This window comes from Cheilinus undulatus, linkage group 14 (assembly GCF_018320785.1).
Source record: "Cheilinus undulatus linkage group 14, ASM1832078v1, whole genome shotgun sequence".
Lineage (NCBI taxonomy): Eukaryota > Metazoa > Chordata > Actinopteri > Labriformes > Labridae > Cheilinus > Cheilinus undulatus.
In genome coordinates this window covers 19645671-19667725 of record NC_054878.1, presented here as the reverse complement: position 1 = coordinate 19667725, position 22055 = coordinate 19645671, and the positions used below count along the sequence as shown (strand labels likewise).

General features: G+C 39.9%; 1 protein-coding gene across 1 annotated transcript in view; it reads left to right on the top strand.

Moving 5' to 3' along the window:
* Positions 1 to 22055, top strand: part of LOC121521302 (MAM domain-containing glycosylphosphatidylinositol anchor protein 2-like) — a 326586-nt gene that overhangs the window by 200026 nt on the left and 104505 nt on the right. The window contains exon 9 of the mRNA XM_041805191.1: positions 19805 to 20125. Within this exon, the coding sequence (XP_041661125.1) occupies positions 19805 to 20125 (321 nt within the window). The remainder of the gene's footprint in view (positions 1 to 19804; positions 20126 to 22055) is intronic.

Below are 22055 nucleotides of genomic sequence, written 5' to 3'. Positions count from 1 at the left end.
TACTGTTTCAAGGCTGACCGAACATAAGACAATTTTCAAATCTTAAAGGTCAGATATTTGACCCCTTTAAGACAAATTTATGTTGGTCTCAGAGGTCCCCAAAACATACCTGTGAACGTTGTTGCTGAAAAAACAGTTTTGGATTTTTGCATATCTACAACCCCTCTGTTTCAGCCCTGCTCAGAACAAGCTGTTTCCGTGTCTGTGGCTTTAAAATTTTACTGAGCTGTCTGACTTTACCCCTAAACATACCCCTCTCAGGAAATGGATGTGGTTTAATGGGTGTGGCTCTCCTGATTCTTCTCTAAGCTGGTAGCAGAGAGAAGGATCAGGAGAGGGGGGCAGAACTGTCTTCCAAGTTGGGAGGGCCAACAGAACCTGGGGGTGGTGCTAACTCACCACATGACATCATGAGGGAAAAATCTGAGAACAGCTTGTGGAGAAAGAGGTGGAGGGGGGATGGATTTTTCTGATTCTTGAGGGGATTGTGGACAGGCCAGGGGTGCATACTTTTGTTGGAAAAGCCTGAAAAAGTGTATTTTGCATAATATGTGACCTTTAAGTAATTCTAAAATCTGGAAGATCAAAAATGGCAGCTATAAACAGTTTTAAACATTATAGTACTTTGAACGCACACTCTAGAAGATTTTTCCAGACTGCAAGACGACACGGTGATCAAATCTCCTGGGCCAAAACAAGGATCCAAGCATTGCCTTGGATGCTGCCATTGAATCTTTAAGTTGAGCATGGAGGTTGTCTAGCAGTGAAATCCATCGACCCACTAAGCGAGGTTGAGATCAACCAAAGACTGTGCCTTATGCACAGAGTAATGGGTATGCTGGGTGTGATGCTCCAGATACCTTAACGTGTGGAAGAAAGTCAGAGTCTTTGAGTCCTTACTCTTCCCTCTTACTATGCTCTTGTGAGGCCTGGACATTGACTGATGGCCAGAGATGCTGGCTGGACTCCTTTGTAATGACCTCCCTTCTGTGCATTTCTGGTATCGTAAAGAAGGCCAGCAAGTGTGCATGGTTACATCATTGGAATAGTTGCGTCCATATACCCAGCGCCATCTAATGTGCTAACATATCATCTTGTAATCATATCATATGATTTATATGATGCTGTAAGCCTATTTATCATACAATGTGAAATAATCATATCATTTTATCATATTTTATGGTTCTGCTTTACCAGTCCATTTTTATTTTGATGCCATAAGGGATCATACTTACATTTATTGAGTGGGCGAGGGCCTAACTTCCTCCTGGTATTGCACAATTTTCTTCCATTTTTTTTTCTTTTGAAGAGAAGCAAAATGGTGCCCACTGGATTGTTGGTAATTCTTGCAAGCGAAGGATACATATGTGCATCCTTGAAAAAGTTCTGTTCAAAACACTCAGTCCTTTGAAGAATGTTGAGGATCCTCGACATTGGAATTATCCACCGAAGGCAGTCGATGATGTATCCTTCAAAACCAGCCGTTCCAGGATCCCTCTTTAGCTTTGAGAAACAGCATATGTGTCCAATGCTGACATGCTCAGATTGAGAGGGTCAGCTGCTGGATATGGGTCGGCAGCTCTACTTTCTCAGCCTGATCCAGCTCACTGCATAATAGGAAGCCAGGACCTGGTGGGATGGACCAAGTCTTAGGAGGCTGCTGGGTGGAGGGGTCAGCTGGGAGGAATACCTGGAGAGATTGGCGGGGTGTGGGCCTGGCACAGGCCTGGTCATTGGCCGTCAGGAGGCCAGAGCAGTACAGGGCCAAGATTGATGCAGCATATTCTCTCATATCTGACCTCACTGGACAACACACCAGCCATTCCAACTTCTAAACAAGGTCTCACAGAAACTTACATGATGAAATGTGATTCCAGAGGGGGAAAAAAATATGGAGGATAACTGATCCCTGAAGATGGCTAAATGAAAAATGAGAAAAGAATATGGGTAGAATCCTGGCTGAGAAGAAGGTGTGGTTGTGCTTATGTGAGCTGTTAAAGTACACGGCATCTAATTGGTGACTATGCCCAGTCTGCTTGCTCTCATTGGCTTTTGCAGTGATTCCCCGGCCTGTAGTGGAATTGTGATGATAGGCAAAATCAAGCTTTAAATCAGGCTTGAAATTGTAAAGTGGTTAGCCTGCCTGTCTAGCTTTCTATTCAAAATTGTGACATATGCTGTTTATATTAAAACAATGCAAATTAACAACTCAAATTTCTCAAATGTAATTTGGAATAAATTATATTTATTTCAACATGTGGATGGGCACACTGAAATAATTGATAAATTGAAAAAAAATTTTTTTGAAAAATGCCATTATGCCAGAAAATGAGGCAAAAAGAGGCGAAAGCAGCAAAGTGGGTAAAAACAGTTAAAAAATTGAGAAAATAGGGCAGAAAGCGGCAAAATTAGGTTTAAAAGAGGAAAAAATGGCCAAAAAAATGCAAAAAGTGGTAAAAACATTTAAAAAATGTAATAAATTGTCAAATTGTCAAGGTGTTATAAAATGAGCAGAACACGTTAGGAAAAGGTCTGAGTGTCTGAGAGTGGCAAAAATGGGCAAAAAGTAGGAAAAAATTGCAAAAGAACCCCAGCAAAAACTGTTTCAAATGGCAATAAAGTTGGAGAATAGGGTAAAAAAAAACAGCAAAAATGGGCAAAAAGTAGGAAAAAAAGTCAAATAAAGCAGTAAAAACTTGTTCAAAGGGCAATAAAGTTAGAGAATAGGGTGAAACCCGCAAAAAGTTGTTCAAATGGAGATAAAGTTAGAGAATAGGGTAAAAACAGCAAAAATTGGTTCAAATGGCGATAACATTAGAGAATAGGATGGAAATAGCAAAAATTGGCAAAAAGTAGGAAAAAAGTGGCAAAAAACAGCAAAAACTGGTTTAAATGGCGATAAATTTGGAGAATAGGGTGAAAACAGCAAAAATGGGCAAAAAGTAGGAAAAAGGTGGCAAAAAACAGCAGAAACTTGTTCAAATGGAGATAAAGTTAGAGAATAGGGTAAAAACAGCAAAAACTGTTTTAAATGGCGATAAATTTGGAGAATAGGGTGAAAATGGCAAAAATGGGCAAAAAGTAGGAAAAAGGTGGCAAAAAACAGCAGAAACTTGTTCAAATGGCAATAAATTTAGAGAATAAGGTAAAAACAGCTAAATGGGCAAAGTATGAGAAAAAATGGATAAACGTGCCAAATAGAAGTGGCAAAATTTGGTTGTAATTGGCAAAACAATGCAAAAAAAATGGCAAAAAGTGGCAAAAGAAAAAGTGGGAAAATGGTTAAAAACAGCAAAAACTGCTGAAAACGCAACAAAAAAAAGTAGCAAAAATGGGTGAAAATGTGTTCTAAATGGGGTTAGAAAGTAGTATGATTGTATAATTCCAACATGCCTGCACCAATGCTACTGATGCATTGATATCATCAATAAATCACAGCTGTTGAGGGCCTATTCTCTGGGTTTTTCAGTGACCCAGCCAATTCTATGGGCAGACTTGCTTGTCTATACATTATTATAGTACAGTAAATAGGAATAGATTAAACTCTTAGAGCATCCAGGAATTAATTCAACACAATGAGAAAATGCTATACAGCAGAAGCACTTGTAATGATTTTGGCATTGTTTCCTAGTTTAACTTGTTAACCTCACAAATTATTGATGATGGACTACTTGGGCAGTAACAATGTTAGCACTAAAAGCTGCAGTAAGCCCAACATGCTGACAGGACAAAATCTGCAACGCTGCATTCATGAAGGTGAACCACACCAACACTTGTTTGTTTGTTTTTTTTATACACTCCTTACACTATTGCTCTAAAAGCATGCCCTACCTAAAAAAGGCAGCACTTTCAAACTGTTTAAGTGATAGGTGTACTCAAGCTCTTACTACAGTTGGATGCACACTGCATCAACAGGCAGATTATCCCCAAGTGTGACAGGTCTGTCGTACCTAATCATGTTCTCAAGCGATGATCGGATGATCACCGGTTAGGGCAGCCAGCAGTCAGTTAGGTGGCATAAATGTCTGAAATGATGAGACGGGAAGATGCACAAAATGTGGTTGTGTTGATAAAATCCTTAAAAAGGCAGCGTAGTTCTTCATAAATGGCAAAAATTACAGGAAAAGACATGTTGTAGCTTCTACTAAATCATTATTTGTTAGGCAATAAGAATTATAGTGCTCCTTTCATGATTACATATTTTTTACATATTTGTCACACTTAAATTCTTTGTATCCTCAAACAAATCTGAATGTTAGATGGAGATAACTTGAGTAAATGAAGAATGCAGTTTTTAAATGACAATTTTATTTATTAAGCGTAAAGTCATCTAAGCTTACCTGGCAGTATGTTGAAAAGCTGGTGTGTTTTGGATCATTGTCCCACTACATAACTCAAATGAGCTACAGGTCACAAACTGATGGCAGTTACTTTGTTACTTTTAAATCACCGTTTAAAATCTGCACTTAGAATTAACTCAGGTCATCTTTGTCTAATACTTGAATTTGTATGACGAGTGTATGTACATAATCAAAGCCCCACCGATCCCTACCCGCTAGATAGAAGTTCCTAATCCCTATTTTGCCCTAATCCAAAGGGAATAAAGCTAGATATCTTTATTTTCTGCTTTTTTTCCAGATTTACAGGGCAAGTTAAGTGTAACATCTAATCCAAAAACCTGAAATCTCTGATCATTGTTTAGTTAGGGTCTGTGAACTGGAGCAAAATAATGACTTCTGGGATCAGAACATCCCAGTATCAGATTATGTGGCCAGTGGAGGTCCAGACACAGGCCCGTTGAGCTGTGAAAGGGGCAGAAGGGGCCTAATAGCTGTCCCCAAGCTGTTTAGCTGTCCTGAGATCCCTGCCATATGACAGCACAAGTTGCCACGGCGATGCCACTTCTAGAATGATAAGCACGTAACCACATGGCAGCATCTGTCGTCACGACACCTCCAAGGTTTTCTTGGTTAGTCTTTGGCTGTTGAAACTGAGTCGCACAGCATTAGAGTCTGCACATCTACAGAGGTCATGAAACATAAAGTTGTAAATGGAAAATGGAAATTGTGGGCATACTGTGACTACTTTTCACTTTGCCCATAAAATATGTTAATAAGACTGTGTAACTGTGCACATTAGGCCTAGCATTCCTGCTTATGTCCTCGTCTGCACCACCTGAAGTCATGCTTTATGGAGGTGGCCATCTGGGAAATCACCTCCCTGTCCAGCTGGGAAAAACCTGGGAGGAACACATGAATAAGAAGTACTCTTCCCTCCCTCATTAACTACTGCTCAGGCCCCTTGAGCGATGTACATAAACTTCGCTCCTTTCAGGGGACTTGCTCATCACTTAGCAGTAGTAGCGGAGGTACTGAAGGTGTGCAGTTTTGCTAAAAACGGGCACATTCTCCCTGCTTGGGTAAATGTCAAAAGGAAAAAAAAAAAAAAAAAAACTGAGTGTGGTGGCCACAAATCAAACTGCAACCCATGAGAGCTTTAGTAGTGAAAGCCTGCTGCTCTACAGACTCAGGCTTGTGAATTCATGAGGGGTTTGTTTGATTGATCGCAAGATAAGTTCTAGAATCTCCAGGGAGCAGCAAGGAGATAAAAAAAAAAAACAAACACACACTAGTGGTCTGCAGTATGTCTCTGAAGTGTATCAATGCACTAAGCCAATTTTAACACATCTGTGGATATTTATTACACTTCAGCTGCCTGGGGTTTAGATGCAGCTCCCCTGTGCGCACACACAAATGCACACAGATCCACAAACATGCCCGCAGTGGACGTAAGGGGCCCCTGTGTCCCCAGAGGGCCAGGACTCAGAGGAGCACAGAGTTCTGTCACATTGTGACCGACTCATTGGCCTCAAGCTGTCGACACACACTCTCTCACACATGCAGAGACACATGCTCTGCAGGAGATGCAGTAGTGGAGAGCGGGATGTTGCCATGGTGATGGGGAGTGATGTCACAGCTCTTATCCAAAAAAAGGGGGCAGTGGGGATGTTGTTTATTCCCAAACACGTCCAGGCACTCCACTCTGGCTCCAAGAAAATGCAGAAGAACTACATATTTCTAATTCTGCAGCATGCTTATATGTGGTGGCACCAGCTCTCTTTCATGCAGTGGTCTGTTTGGGAGGAGGGAGCACTGAGAGGGACAGAAAGAGGCTAAATAAACTGGTCGGGAGGGCCAGTTCTGTCCTGGACTGTCCCCTGCATGCTGTGGAGGAAGAGGGTGGAGGATGTTGGTCAAGCTAGCATCATGGAGAAGTCCTCTTACCCTCCTCATGACACTGCAGGGGCCCTGGGCAACTCTTTCAGCCAAAAAATGTTAGATCCATTCTGCAGGAATGAGTGGTACCACAAATTTTTGATCCTAAATGCAATTAGACTCTATAACACTGAAATGTATATTTTTTTGCTGAAACTCCTGCATGAGAGTACAGATATATGCATGTATATATGTTTAACTGCGTACTATGCATATGTTTAAATACACTGCCTATAAAAAAGTATTCCTCCCCTTGGGTTATTGATTTTCTAAATCAATCATGGTCAATATAATTTTGCTTTTTGATTAAAGAAAAATGTCAAACTCAAAACAGATTTGAACAAAGTAATGTCTATTAAATAAAAAATATGTAATATAAAATAAGTGACTGCATAAATAATCACCCCTTTAAGTTATTATTTATTAAATGCACCTTTGGCCGCAATCACAGCACTGAGTCTGTGTGGATAGGTCTCAGTCAGGCACTACAATTTTCTTCCTTTCTTCCTTGCAAAACTGCTCAGGCTCTGTCAGGTTGGACTGGGATCTGGCGTATACAGCCTTTTTCAAGTCACAAATTATCTGTGAGATTGAGGTCTGGGCTTTGACTCAGCCACTCCACGACATTCATCTTGTCTTTAAATAATTTCTGTGTAGCTTTCGCTGTATGCTTCAGGTCTTTTTTTTTTTTTTTTTTTTTTTTTTGCTGGAAGACAGATCTTCTCCCAAGTCATAGTTCTTTTACATACTGCATAAGATTGTCCTCCAGGATTTTACTGTATTTTGACACATCCATTTTACCCTCTATCATTATGAGCCTTTCTGGGCAGACTGCCGAGAAGCATCCCCACAACATGATGCTACCATTGCCAGGCTTCATAGTGGAGATTGTGTGTTTGTGGTTATGTGCAGTGTGTGGTGCCAAATATTGAGTCTCCTCTTTGCACTCAGTTTGTGAGGACAGCCTGATCTTGGCAGATTTACACATGTGGCACATTCCTTCCATTTCTTGACGATGGTTTTAACTGAACTCAGGGGGATGTTCATGTCCTTGGATTTTTTATTTTCATACGTGTAACTTTACCAACAAACATAGCCCCACTTTCACAGTAATATGATGCACATTATGTATGCTGTTCTTAGATCTTAGGTCTTTGTCCTCCTATAAGTGAGGTTGTAGGAATGTAACTATATAAATACTATTCATTTTATTGCTATTTATTTTATTCTTCTTTATTAAAATATCACAGGAACACTTTTTATTTACTTTTAACTTAGTTATGCATTGCTTTTTACTCTTGCCCTCTTCTGTGAGCTGTTGTATTAACCAAAATTTTCCCAATGGGGGATCAATAAAGGTTTATCTTATCTTATTGCGCTAAAATGCTGCAGAAATCAGTCTCTACAAGTTACGGTCATGGATACGAGCTGCTAAAATGGCTAAAGAAGGTCAGATCCCTACTTTAGACCCATAGAGTACAAAAGCTTGAACACGCACAAAGAGAAACATGGTTTTTAGTGAACAACAACAACAACCAGAAGCATCCCATCGAGGAACTGAATAAGGATCACAGCATGGTGTCACCCGTGGGCGAGAGTAGCAACACTCAGCTGTACACACTGGCGCACCGACATAAATCGCCTCAGCACACACTATACAAGCATACGCACACAGTGGGCATGCCCTGCAGGCATCACTGGCATTTGGATGGCTTTGGCACAATGAGAACACAGTGAAGACCAGAAGCGGGCTCTCTGCCACACTGAGCATCTCAGCGGTCAGTCTCACACACAAAGACAGGGCGTTTGCTTGGAAAGAGGGAAAACAGGAGAGAATGACAAAAAAAAGAGCAAGAGAGAGTGATGAGCAAATGTCTGTGTGCATGTACTTTTTTCTGTTGTTGTTAAAATGATGGTGCAGATACAGACAATGACAGCTGAAGGCCAGTGTTTGTGCTGCCAAACCCAATAGGCAGACAGCTGTAATTGGCTGTCTAATCTGGGCAGTGGAAGCCAGGTGTAATGATGGCAACTCAGTGAACACACCTCTCCTTCTCTGGATAATGGATGCTTGCTACCCCCCTCCCTATACCACACTGTCAATTCACCCTTTCACTGTTTGGACACGAGGAAACGTCGGGGAAAGTGGAGAAAATATGCTTTGGAAAGAAATATGTCAGCTCTTGACACCTGGCTGCCTCTGCAGAGACGTCGTGTGAATAACAATCAGTGAGTGTTCGAGAATGAATTGAGCGTCATTGTCTCTGTGGGGATCATTTCTGCTGCTAGTTTGGTGACAATCAGCCCTGCCAAGACGTATTTGTGAATGACCGGCCTATTATCCCATGCTAATGATGTTGACATTTTTATGCAATGCTTAAACAAAAAACAAGCTGTTTGCCATGGCTGAAAAGGCACCCAAAGAGTCTCCATCTGCCTTAATACAGTGGTAAATCACTACAGTACTTTCCTTATCCAGCAGAAAGTGTTTAAAGCAGCTGTAGGCGATTTATTATTCTGCTTAGCTTTATAAAGCATTTATTGCCTTTTATCTCATTGTTTTGGTTGAATAAACCACATCTTTGCTTTTAAGGCTTGTGTCCATTAATGGCCTTTTTTTGCAACCTCAGTTTTAGGATGCTTCTCACTGGGTATTTACTGTTGCTGGGTTATGAAAGTTGATTGCTGAACCAAACCATTAGGGCTGTTTTAAATAGCTTCCTGTGCTTAATATTTTCCTTTAGAGGAGGAAATAACACTGAGAAAACATGACAATAATGTAAAAGGATTCTGTCCTGATAAAGAGCATGTTTATAGACCTGGAAATTGTATGGAAAGTGAAGACACATTCGTTTTTGATTGAAAGTTGATGTTTTATATGGCACTAATCATCAACTAGTGGCCAGAGGGCCATATCAGGCCCCCCAAAGCTTAAATTCAGAAAAAGAGTAAAATAAGATGTTGTGGTTTTAAGGGGATCGTTTGGCTTTGAATGTCTGCAGCTGTTAAAATAACCCCAAAAATGACTGATATTGAGAAAGTTTTAGAATGACTTAACATTTGATCTCTTTTTACAGAAATTCACTTGTCAGCCATAATGTGTTAATATTTGCAATATATACTTTAAAATTGGGTAAAGAAGGGCAAAAATGCTGCAAAAATGGCCAGATAAAGTGGTGAAAAAGGGTTAGACAGTGGCAAAATGGGTTGTGGAGTGGCACAAAGGGACAAAAATTGGCAGGAAAAGTGGTGAAAAGAGGTTAAAATGTGGCAAAAATTGGTAAAAGAGGAAAAATGTGGCCAAAAGATAAATCAAAATGAGTTAAGAGTGGCATAAAATGTTGCAGAAATGGCCGAATGAAGTCGTCAAAATGAGTTAAAAAGTGTCAAAAATGGGTTCATATTGGTGCTCAATCACAACTGGGAAGGGCCCATTCTCTGGGATTTGAAAGAAAATACTAATGTTAATACAGTAATATGTTCATCAGGCCAAAATATTCATCCAATTTTTGTTTATTTGAAAGTCCAGCTCCCAGAGTTTCTGTCAAGACTAAATCTGGCCCTTGTGCAAATTGACTTGATGACCCCTGCCCTATGGCTACAATACCTTACCTCAACCACTGTGGCCAAATAGTCAAAGTAACTCAAGTTGTCTATGGTGTCCAAGATGGCATAGACTAAGGTAACAATGACAACACAGTAAGAGACACTGGACTTACAACCACACGTCTAAAGGACTATCTCTTATGTATGTTTTAAGAACAAGATCTACATAGCATGAACAAAAGCACTTTGAGTCTCCTGTTGCCTCTCCTCCTTGGCTGGGCAGTCAAGCACAGACAGTATAAACAATGACATGTAAGACATGGAGTGACATGAAACATACAAGGCAATATTTAGGATGTTAACGTTCATCTGTAAGTCTACATTATGGCCATCATGTTTGGTTGCATTCTTTCTGGAGGCTGTTGGAGTGGATACTGATACCAACCATATAAAGACATGCAGCTATCTACGAAGTTCTAAACAATTTCATTCATCAATGCGCTGTTATATGCAAAGAAACTTTTACTCATCAGTTTTCCTTGAGCTTTGATTGTTAATAGTAGGCTGAATAATGATGTTTAAGACAAACAGCAAAAAGTGTTGACAACTTAGTGTTCAACATGTCAGAGTTTATTTTATGCACAAAGTCTAATAACTCCTTTCTGATGGAAATGGTTTCCAGTGTTGGAGTTACTTTATAGTGTTAATCTATTCAGTATTACTCTTTAGAGTCAGTTGAACTCAAATCTAAACCCAGCTCACTGCCATGTCAAATCTTGGGGGCAGCATTTTCCCATCAAACCCTTTGGCAGAGTGTGTAGAAGTGTTGTAGATGTTTTTAGATGTTGCCTGTTGTACAGTGAGAGCTGCTGAAGTTCCTTTGCTCTTGTTTCTTGCTGATTTGTTGTTGTTTTTGATGTTAGACACTTCTGCACCATGAGTGAAGTTATCCGCTGAGTTAACGACTTCCTGCCTGTGGCAAGGGGTGGTCTACAGGAAAGGGTGGTGTGCTGATTCTCATCAGTTGTGTTTCCCAACACTGTGTCTAATATAAAATGTCAGTCTTTCTTAATTATGAAAAGTGCATTGCAAAGTGTCAATAATTGGAATTGTAAACACTTCACATTTACACCCAAAGTGAAAGGAAATTACACATTGTCTAGTTTAAATCTTTTATTATTACAACAGCAAGCTGCTGTATACAGCCCCATTTCCCCAAAAAGTTGGGATTTACAAATCTCATAAACCCATATCTAATTTACAATAGAATATAAACAACATATCAGATGTTGTAACCGATATTTCAAAAAAGTAGGGACAAGGCAACAAAGGTTCATAAAGTAAGGGGTACTAATGAAAAACAGCTGGAGAAGCTTTTGGGAACTTGTCAGGCTAATTGACAATAGGTCAGGAGCATGACTGGGTATAAATGAAACATCTTAGAGAGGCAGAGTCTCTCAGAAGTAAAGGTGGGCAGAGGTTTACCACTCTATGAAAGATTGCATTAAAGGGATACTTCAACATTCAACATAGTCTTAGTAATAGGTCCGTTTCCTTTAGTTGTCTGTGCAAGCTGTTTCTAGATCTGGGGGGACCATTAAACCAGCTGCACTGCTAACTCTATGTTAGCAGACAGAATTTTTGCTTTCCCTCATCAAACTCATCAAATACACAATCCAACAACTCCAAAACGCTTTTGTGGACAAGTTGTGACCTGCACATTCACCACGCTATGAAATAATAATGTATAGTTATGTGACATTACAAAACATGAAGCAAATACCACTGGGCGGAGTGACACAGTCCAGCAGCCATGTCTGGAGTGTAGTTCCGGCTTTGCATTTAACTCTAAAACATCTCCGTCTCTTAATGTTCCATGATTATTTCATAGCGTTATTCATGTGCGCTGGGGTCCATGGAAGGTGAATAAGTTTAAAACAAATGAACAACAGAGTATGGAGTCAAAATAACTGAATACATAATAAAGGTATAAAATTTTACCAATTAAAGTATTACGAATGAAAGTAAACAAACTACTTCCTCTACCATGAACTGCGTGTACTGCACATCTGTCCTCATGCAGTTCTTTTTCCAACAAAACTTTTTTTTCCAAAGATGTCATATTTCTCTGGTAAGAGCAGAGTCTGCTCCTCACTCATCAATCAATCATGCGCCAGTAAACACAGAAGCATAAGTGTCACACACAGGGTCTGTTAAGTTCTATTTGTATTTACTGCAAAAAATTAATAGAAGGTGGAAAATTGTTTCATTCTGCGATGAAAATAAGCAGCGAGGACGAGCCTGTGGCTCTGTCACTCCTTCAAAATCACTCTGGATCCATCCATCCTGACAGAGCGCTTCATACGGCACCAGCTGTGCCAAGTTGGAGAGATGTAGAGCAACTTTTACTCACACTCATACTAGGCAGTCCACACAGTGACTTCATCCAGTGTCTGTTAGGTGACTGAGTGAACAAACATATCCCTTTATCTAATATATATCCATGGTTGATATCCACATAATAAACAGACAAATCATGGTGTTTAAAGGGAGGATTCGGTACAGGCGGGGGGGGGGGCGAACGAGCAGGAAACAGCGGGAGCCAATCTGAATCATCAATCATCACACTGCTTCTTCAGATTAGAAGTTTTGCCGAGGTAAATCTTGAACTTCATGTCATAAATATTAGCGTAACCTGCATCGTATTTTGGAAAGTGGAGCACTACCTTCAACCGCTTCCTCTCAGCCATGCTTGTTTTTTTTTATTCATTTCACTGCTACCGAGGTCATTACTCACATGCGTGCAATGCTGCATTCGTGTCCAGCATGGAAAATTGACTACTCTTCCACTCTTGCAGTCACAAGGATGCATTTAGGTACCGAAACGTGGTACAGTTTGATTTTACGAGAATCGGTACTGGGGAGTACAAATGGAATTCAGTTGGCACCTATAAAAGTACCGAATTCGGTACCCACCCCTAGCTACACAATGGTAAATGTTATCATGAAATGATAAAATGTCTTGGTTTCAACATTTGATATGTTGTCAATGAACTATTTGAAATAAAATGAGGGTTTATAGGATTTGCAAATCAAATTGAATTTACATTCTACACAGCGCTCCAACATTTTTGGAATTGGGGTTGTAGAAACCCACTCTGGGCTTGTATGGTGAGGGGCCTTAAATGTACAATATATATTTAAAAGATTCATCTAACACATATCAAATACATCCTGACTGAACAAATTGTTATGTATAGACTCCCTAAAAGAGAGTGAAGTCAAACTACCTTTGGGTTTGTTTTTCCCAGCTTTTGTTCACAAACAGGACAGCCTTTCCCTTAACTTTGTTATGTTTCATTCAGAGGTTCAAACATGATTCATACTTGATTTTGTCCCCATACTTTATGGATCTAAAATACCAAAAAAGACAAAAGAACTGAGTCAGCCTGGCTGTGAAGTCTGAACACTGAGGGATTAGTGGAGGAGAAACACTGAAGTGATGGAGGCCAAAGAAAAGAGTTTGAGTAGTCTGAATGACTCATTTCCTGGACATCTAATCTAAATTTGCATATTATACCTTCAAAGTGACAGTAAATAAAAGTGCTTATGTTAGACAGAAGCTGAACTGAGGGTTTTAAACACACTGGGGTGAGTTAAATAAGAAGTGTTTTGAATTGTAAATCATGCAAAGCTACCCCAAAGGAAAACAAAATATAAACTTGAATGAGTAAGTGGCCACTTAGAATGTGTTTTGTGTTGCAGTACTTTTGCTCAGATTTGAGGATTCTCCAACATTTGTTGCCCAGTTAACAATTTTGCCATTTTTACCCACTTTAAAATTTTCATGGATGTTCATTATTCCAATGAATAACTTGGATTTAACTATGAGCCTGATTCACATATTGTGCACGAGTTGTTATTTTATTAAACTGAGGATTTGCACAGGCTTTCACAGAATGAATGCTGCAGATTTAGTTCTCCCCTTTGTCCTACAGGTTGATGAATACTTTACTGTTGTTTCAGCATTCACCTTGTGACTTCCTGAAGTGACAATAAAAATAATCAACAGTTGCAGAGTTGTCATTACAGTGGAATTGTTACCACTCACCCACATAAAAATGGGGTCAGAAGAAATGTGGCTGGACTGTGTTTCGTTTTCTGGATATTGCCGATGATTTCATCACTGTGAAACTTCAATGTGGCTTGACTTCATTCCAGCTGCAGCATTGTTTGGGTAGAATGATAGTGATTCAAAAAATCATCAGGGAAGCGTGACATGGTTTCATCATTGCTGAGAAGATTTTCACTCCTCTTCTCGCTGGCTGTAAACTGTTTTTTTGCGAGCAGTGCTACAAAATAGACTTGGAGAGTGCTGATGGCTTGGAGTCGCACAAAAAATGCACGCACACACCCAGAGCACTCTAGGAGCCGGTGCCATTTGCCAGGTTTACTAATTAAACAAATTTACTTGGCCAGCCTGCTTGAAGAGGAAACAGACTGCTTGATCCAAACTGCTAGTGTTCCTGCTTTCCAAACATAGAACACATACACAGGAGGAGATTAGAGATTGTGTGCATCAGTCTGGCTCTGTGCACTTTCTATATCCTCCACTGCTCTCTTTCGACAGGGCTTTAACAAATGCAAATATTTATTGGGTCATACTTTGTTACAAGGCCAGCTGTAATGCTGTATCACCTCTGGGAGGGCTGTGCTGTAAATGCACTGAAGTGTATGCAGATGCGGTGCTGATATTGATTGTCTGCTTGAGGAGGAGGGCAGAGAAATAAAAAGCAGTGAAGAGGAGTGGTAATGATGCAAGTGATGGTGATAAAAATTATGAATGCTGTAATGTCTGTGGTGGAGGAAAATCTGAAAAATGCTGTTGCCAAGAGGAAAAGATGTGATGTGATGATGAAAATGCATGAATGATGATGATATTGCTGTAATGCTCATGAGTCCAATGGAAATTCTGACAGTGACGATGCTTCCATCTTACTCGGGTGATTAAAAAGAAGGTGTAGCATTGCTGGAGTTTAATTTTAGACTGCTTGGTTTCATAACACTCTTATGTTGTGACATGTTTCCACTGCAAAAAATAGGCCCAGGGACTTCTTTTCTATTTTGGCTACAGGAACTATTAACTAGGTAAGGGGATCAAAAACGTGCTCTATCCTATAGGATCCAGTCCCATAGTTTCTAGCCCAAAAGCAGATACCAATGACAGATAACATAATAGCTTATCCATGCAGCTGTGGATAAGCTGTGTGATGTGGCAAGTAAGCCACCTGGCGGGCGTCAGGCACCATGGGGTGGAAAGGAGGTTTGTCACAACCCCAGTTGTGCTCTGGATGTCCTTGCCTATTACCAGGAGCATGGGAAAATAGTCTGTTGAAAAAATAAAGTTCACACCTTTAGGGTGAGTAAGAGGTGGATAAACCTTTACCTTTGAGAGCCAACTGTAGCATGTTTAATGCACGATTTTGTAAGACCTCTGTCTAATCAACATGATCAATAAATGATCAAACAATCTGATAAATTATAAAAAATGCCATCCAGGGAGTTATCAATTGCCAGTATTGCTAATGCATAAAATGAGATACAAAAATGTTTATGTGAAATTCCATAGCAAGTTTCCATTTTTTTATTATTTTGGTAGAGATTACATAAACATCTTGGTTCCACAAAAATGAGACTTTTCAGGCTTTTATTTGAGGAATCAGCTTTAAAAAAGGTTAATGTTAAATTTTCTGCAGTTAATTGTAATTAATATCACCAGTCCACTACTTTGCATTTAAAAGTCTTTATTGTTTGGCTTTATGCCTTTAAAGTTTAAATGGGGACAGTGGGTAGAATTAGAGGCAGGTAAGCTCGAGTGGTGAACGAGATGCAGGAAAGGAGACACGGGTTGAACTTGGCTGCCCATATTCATGGGGTGCAACCTTACTGCATGGCCATCTGTGGCCCACTTATGAGCATTTTTGGTTCATTTCAGGCATTTGTACTGTCTTCATCAAAGTGTAATTGACTTCCTGTCTGGATACACAGCTGCTTTTATTTTGAATGAAAACTGGGCCTCTGGTAGATCTGAGACTATGACTTGGACTTAACCATGGAAAAAGGAATTGGTCATAGACAAAGAAGAAATAACGGAACAGTAAAAAGGTAAATGTTAGATGACACTTGACTGTTCCACTGAGATGTCTGTGAGTTTTTAAAAGTGAAATGAGATTGTGTACTTATTTAACATCACTGAGGCCATTCCCCTAGTAATGGTATATCTCAAATCAAGACATGCCTTTAAACTAAGCTTGTGCTTAAACTTATAGATTCGGTGTTGTGTTTTTATTATTATAACAGGAAACTTGATTCCAATTAACTTAATTATCAAGGTTCAGAAATTAACCCTCAAAGCTCACAGCTGTTTTTTTCACCATCACCATCATGTCTGGACTTTTTGTCTTAAAAAGCGTATAAAACATCAACCCGGTGGTGCACGTCAGGCTCTATACTTCCTTTTTTCAGGACAACCTGGGCTTTAAGAATATATCTACTACAGAAATGTCACTTGAATTTTTAAAAAGTTAAAGGACTCTAAAGACAAAAGACAAAACAAATGGGAAATTGAAACTCAGAGATTTTTATTTATAACACTCAGAGAACATTAGTGACTAGGCCTTTTCTTTGCACAGATTTGTTCTCCCATCTCTTGGGGACACAACGGTGAAAAAATAAACATTTCGTGACTAACGGTTTTCAAAATATCTACATATACCCAGAAAAAGTCCATGCGCTTTTTTTGCAGTTAGATTCATTTGTGCCGTTCCTTAAAGCAGTAGACTGCAACTCCCACAATGCATTGTGGTAAACAATATGCCGATGCCCTGGACAAAAAGCCAAAGTAAGTGATTGAAAGTTGATTAAAAGTTGATAAAAAGACGCCTATTATCAGATGTAACAATGTGAATTCAATCTGTAAAGACCCTTGAAAGTCACCGAAGTTCCGGGCTCACTAGAACGGTATCCTTTGTGGCTACAGATACATTGACAGTAGCAAACAACAGCAGGACAGTCAGCTTTCAGAGGAAAAAAAGTAGTGGTAGTAAGTGTCTTTGACTTATGGTTCAAAAGTTATCAACCTTCTTATAAACTGTGTCACTTCTTGTTTTTTATGACCACACCGTCCTCAGAGACCCAGAAAAGTCAGCCAAGTTCCAGGCTCACTAGAAAATGTTCTGTAAGAGCTATGAATGCATGGAGAACATAATCAGAAAGGCACAACAGAGAGCTTTTAGATAAAAAAAACAATTAAGGGTGCTTTCAAATTAGGGGCCCAGTCCCTGATCCGAGTGCACTTGAGCCCAAACTCCGGTTTGTTTGGGTAGTGTGAATGCAAACAAACCACGCCCGGGCACCGGGCCCGGGCTTACTTGTGGAGGTGGTCTCAGGCATGATTCAAGTGGACTATGGCACAGTTTGGATGAGATGTGAATGCAACCTCGCTCGGATATGGGACAAAGCGCCGTATCAGCTTTATGGCGTCAGCATAAAAACTAAACTTTCAACAGCGCAGCAATTTAGTCACATTTTTCCTCAATAAAAAGTGGAAATCATCAGAATCCAGTCAATAAACGGTCTCTTGTGACTCACCTTACAGATGAACACAAGTTGGAGTCAGTGAGAGGAGGTGCAAAGGTAATAAAAGTCTCTTGTCACCTCAAAAACCGCTGTATCTGCGCAACGCGAGCCCATTTAATCCTCTGAGCTGTTGTAGATGTGCAGATATGAAAAGCGATGTTGCTGGCATCTTAAAATGTGATTTTAATCATCCATGGCTGCAGGATGGACTTTTTGCCGGTTCAAAACAAAAGCAGTCTTCGCTCAGGTCATGACCCCAGTGGTTGCCAGGTAGCTTCTTCTTCTTTCTTCTCCTTTGCGGGGTTGTAAACAGCTACGTGCATACCCCCACCTTCTGTTTCAGACTGAGTAAATACGCAAGTGCGCCCTGGCACGGTTCGATATTGCTAGTGCGAAAGCCAACCGGGGGGGGGCACGCCGCAGAGCGGTTCAAAACAGCTGGGCCTAATGTGAAAGCACCCTAAGTGTCTACGATCTACGGTTCAAACGTTACCAAGTGATTTATAAAGAGATGTGCCAAGCTCTAAGGGTTAAACATTACAAAGTGTAAAAACTCTTTAAATAATACCTCTCAGATATAGATATCTGTAAGGTCAAACTAGACATTGTAGCTAATTTTTTACTTTTACGACACTAGAGTTTTGAATTTCAATACGAAATCAGTCAAGATCAAATGATATTGATACCTGTACCTGAAGTTCAGTTAAAACTTAACACAATTTGACATCCTGTCTATACTGTAGTAGTAAAAGGCAAAATGGATATGATTTTCCATTAGCAAATATACTGTATATATGTAGCATATATATATATATATATATATATATATATATATATATATATATATATTTATATATAAACGGATGATCTAAACCCAAACATTTTCTCTAAATTATCACCGATAAACAAGAAAAGTATGTGCCCTGATTTTGTTCTCTGTAATATTTTTTTACATTGTAATATGTTCTCTGCAACTTTTTTTAGATATAAGTAGCAGGAGCTTTAGGGAAAAAACGTTGGGAACCAGTTCAGGCTGTTTGTTTGAGCTTTTGGATGGCCCAGAAACCACTAAGGGGCATGTTTAAGTTGCTGATTTTCAAAAACATACTAGTATAAACTTCCTTACAGTCTGGTTTTACGGACAGTTTGAAGTGCTGTTAGCGTCAATAGCAGGGCAGTGACCTGTATGAGTTATTGAGGTGAAGACGCTGCAAGATTTCCAGGTTTTAACTATTTTCAAAAAACCTAAGACGGAATGGGCAACTGTGAGTGAATAAGCTGAGATAACATAGAAAGATGTGGTGTTTTTTTATGGAGTGGCTGATTAACTCAAGCAAGTGAATGAAAGCAGGTAGTCAGGTAAAGCTCATGCAAGAAACTTTGGATTCGTGTTCACTTTGGCACTTGCTCTGGACATAGCATTTAGTCTTAGCTCTTTGCTGATGCAGCTGTGTACACGAGTTTTGACTGCAACCATTTACACCCAAATATTTGGCTCATTGTGAATATTTATGTGGAAAGAAGGGGGAAGGTCACATTTTTTAATAGCATGCTAAATTGATCTGGCAGCAGCATTGGGCATTATCAGGCAACCTTGTTTGATATTGTAGGTCACAGACAGGTATTGCGATTCATCTCAGTCTGTTTTATATCTAGTAATAACTCCTCAATGAGCTTTATTGAACACAATTTAAGACATTTCATTATTCGAAAGTTTGTAGTTTGAAGAGAGCAAGCGGTTTGTGCTGATTGCTAGTCTTTATGCTAAGCTAAGCTAAGCTTAGCAGCTTTATATGCTCCAGATGTGAGTGGTGTCAATCTTGTCATGAAACTTTAAGCTTGAAAGCAAAGGATTTCCTCCAAACTTTCACTTTTTTCCTTCTGTATCTTTGACCTATGCTGGTCTCTTATGCTTCAGCTGAAAGTCTTCACTGTACTTCAGTAGCAGATGCTGAGATGCTCAAAGGGGAATTTAGTTCTGATTTGTGACTTACTGCCTGAGGCTAGGAATTTTTAAATTGGTAACTAGTGCATTTGCTTGTCAGCTCTTCATTGCATTGTTCATTGTCTGCCATTGCTTGATTGCATTTAATTTCCTCACTGCTGTCCTTTCTGACGGTTTTTGCCTCAAGTACATGCTCAGATCGTCCAGTCCCCAGACGTCAGCCATTACCGCTGCTAATATCCGCATGGTCCTCCCATATGAGCCGTGTTTGTTGCTGAGACTCAGCTCCATTGCCATTGGATGCTCATTCGCTTCCCCCTCATACCTTCCATGCCACTTCTCCCCCAAGTCGACCATTTCCTCTTACCCCGCCTGCTGACTTTCTAGAGCCCCATATCAGTCCCTCCTCTGTTTTTCTCTTTCTTAGTTCCCCCCAACCTGACAGTCCCCCGGGGCAAGTCCCCCCTGGTGGCCCGAGAGGGTGACACAGTGGAGCTGGAGTGCCTTGTTTCAGGAAAGCCCAAGCCTATCATCCTGTGGTCGCGGGCGGATAAGGAGGCGCCGATGCCGGATGGCAGTATGCAGATGGAGAGCTACGATGGTGTGCTGCGTATTGTTAATGTGTCAAGGGAGATGACGGGATCGTACCGCTGCCAGACTAGCCAGTATAACGGATTCAACGTGAAGCCAAGGGAGGCCATAGTGGAGCTGATCGTACAGTGTAAGTACACTAACTTTTTTATGTCCGAGTGTCTTTATTTGTGTGAGTGCATAAATTGTCCCTGTGATGTTTTCTCTCTGTATCCTGAGTAATTAATCTCTTTCCCTTCCAGTCCAGTGTTACTAGAATTGAAACATTTTTCTATTTCTTTCCTTCCACGCCCATCCAATTTCCTCCCAAAGGCTGTAAAATTAATCCAGTGCCCTGGTACCCAGAGCCAGGTTGGAGGAGAAAAGGCTCATACTCCACATTTTACACTTCAGGATGGACTATATCAGCTGATTATATAGCAAACAGACACAGCTTCACAATGAAATGATCTGATTTATTCTCCCTTTCTTATAGGATCTGGATGAGCTTCCGTGCGTTGCGTTCAAACAATGTGTGCAACCATATCTGTGGGCATTAGACCCCCCAACACTCCCACTCACTGAGAAACTCCTTCCTAAGATGTGACATTCAAAGATGGCTTAACAGCTAATTAGGGAGCGACTAATTTATTCCCGCTAGTATTCATTTTGTATTCATTTATGGAGATTTGAATGGAATATTTCAAATGTACATCAGAGATTTCAAAGCATTGTTGTCATTCATTCAGGGGCTGCGGATGTTTCTCTTCTGCCACGAAAAGACCGGAAAATGGATAGAGAGGAAATGAGAGTGATCCATGTGGGGTGGACTGTTCTTTGCCAAGTGATTGTGGGAAATTGGAAAACTGGGTTTTATAGCCAGAGTCCCTTTGTTTTAACCATGGCCTACTTAGTTAATCCACACATCCATCCACCTCAGTTTACTCTATTCAGGAAAGAACCTGTGTGGATGTATGCCACTGTTAAACTTCTTTAACAAATGTATAAAGGAAAATTAGCATACTCAACACTGACAGCCAATCTGCAAGTGTCCATATTATTGTGTACCGGCAACGTCACCCATAAGGGGGAATATGGTAGCACTTTCTGGGGTCCAGCCAAATGGGACCAGAAAAATCATGTTCCATTGTAAAGTTAATGTGAGAGAACCGTACATATTTTTTAACCTGAATAAAAACCACTCTAGCTAAGCCATAATGGAAAAATGCAAGGATACCAGACGACAAAGAAACTGAAATAACTTTAAGGGCTCAATGATAAAATAGTTAAAAAATAGACAAAAAAAGGGTGAAAATTGGCAAACAAAAAAAAAAAAAAAAAAGTGAAAAATAGACATCAAAAATGGAGAAAGGCAGTTAAAAAGTTGCATAAGTAGGTGATGATGTGGCAAAACTCGGTTAGAGGATGCAAAAAGTGGCAGAAAAGAGTGGTGAAAACTGATGGAATGTGTCAAAAAATTGGCAAAATGTGTCAAAAATTGGTTAACAGAGGGAAAAAAAATGGTTGGAGACAAAAATAATACAGAAAATTCATAAAAAGTCACTAAAATGAGTTACAGGTGTCGAAAATGGGCAAAAGGTGGCCAAAAAAGGTATGATAAGGGGCAACAATGGGCTAAGAAAGGCAGGGGGTAAAAGGGCTATAAATTGTGGTCTAAAGTGGCAAATATTGGAAGAAAAAAAAGTGTTAAAAAGTGGTTAAAGAATGACAGAAATAGGTTCAAAGAAGCACACATGGGATAAAAGGGAAAATGGGCAGGAAAAAGTGGGGAAAGGTGGTTAAAAAGCAAAAGAAATAGGCGAAAAGTAGCAGCAATGGGTTACAGATGGAAAAAGAGGCAAAAAATATGTGGCTGAAAAAGCAAAACTGAGTGAAAAAGTAGCATCAATAGGTTAAAAGTAGCAAAAATGGTTGATGAGTGGCGAAATTTTGGTGAGCTTTTGCAAGGGGGGAAAATTGCCTATTCTGTGTGCAGGCCTTGACAAGAAACTGCAGAAACCATCCAACAGGGTATTCATTTTTAAAAGAAAAACCTTACTTATTCACCAGGGTTTTGAAGC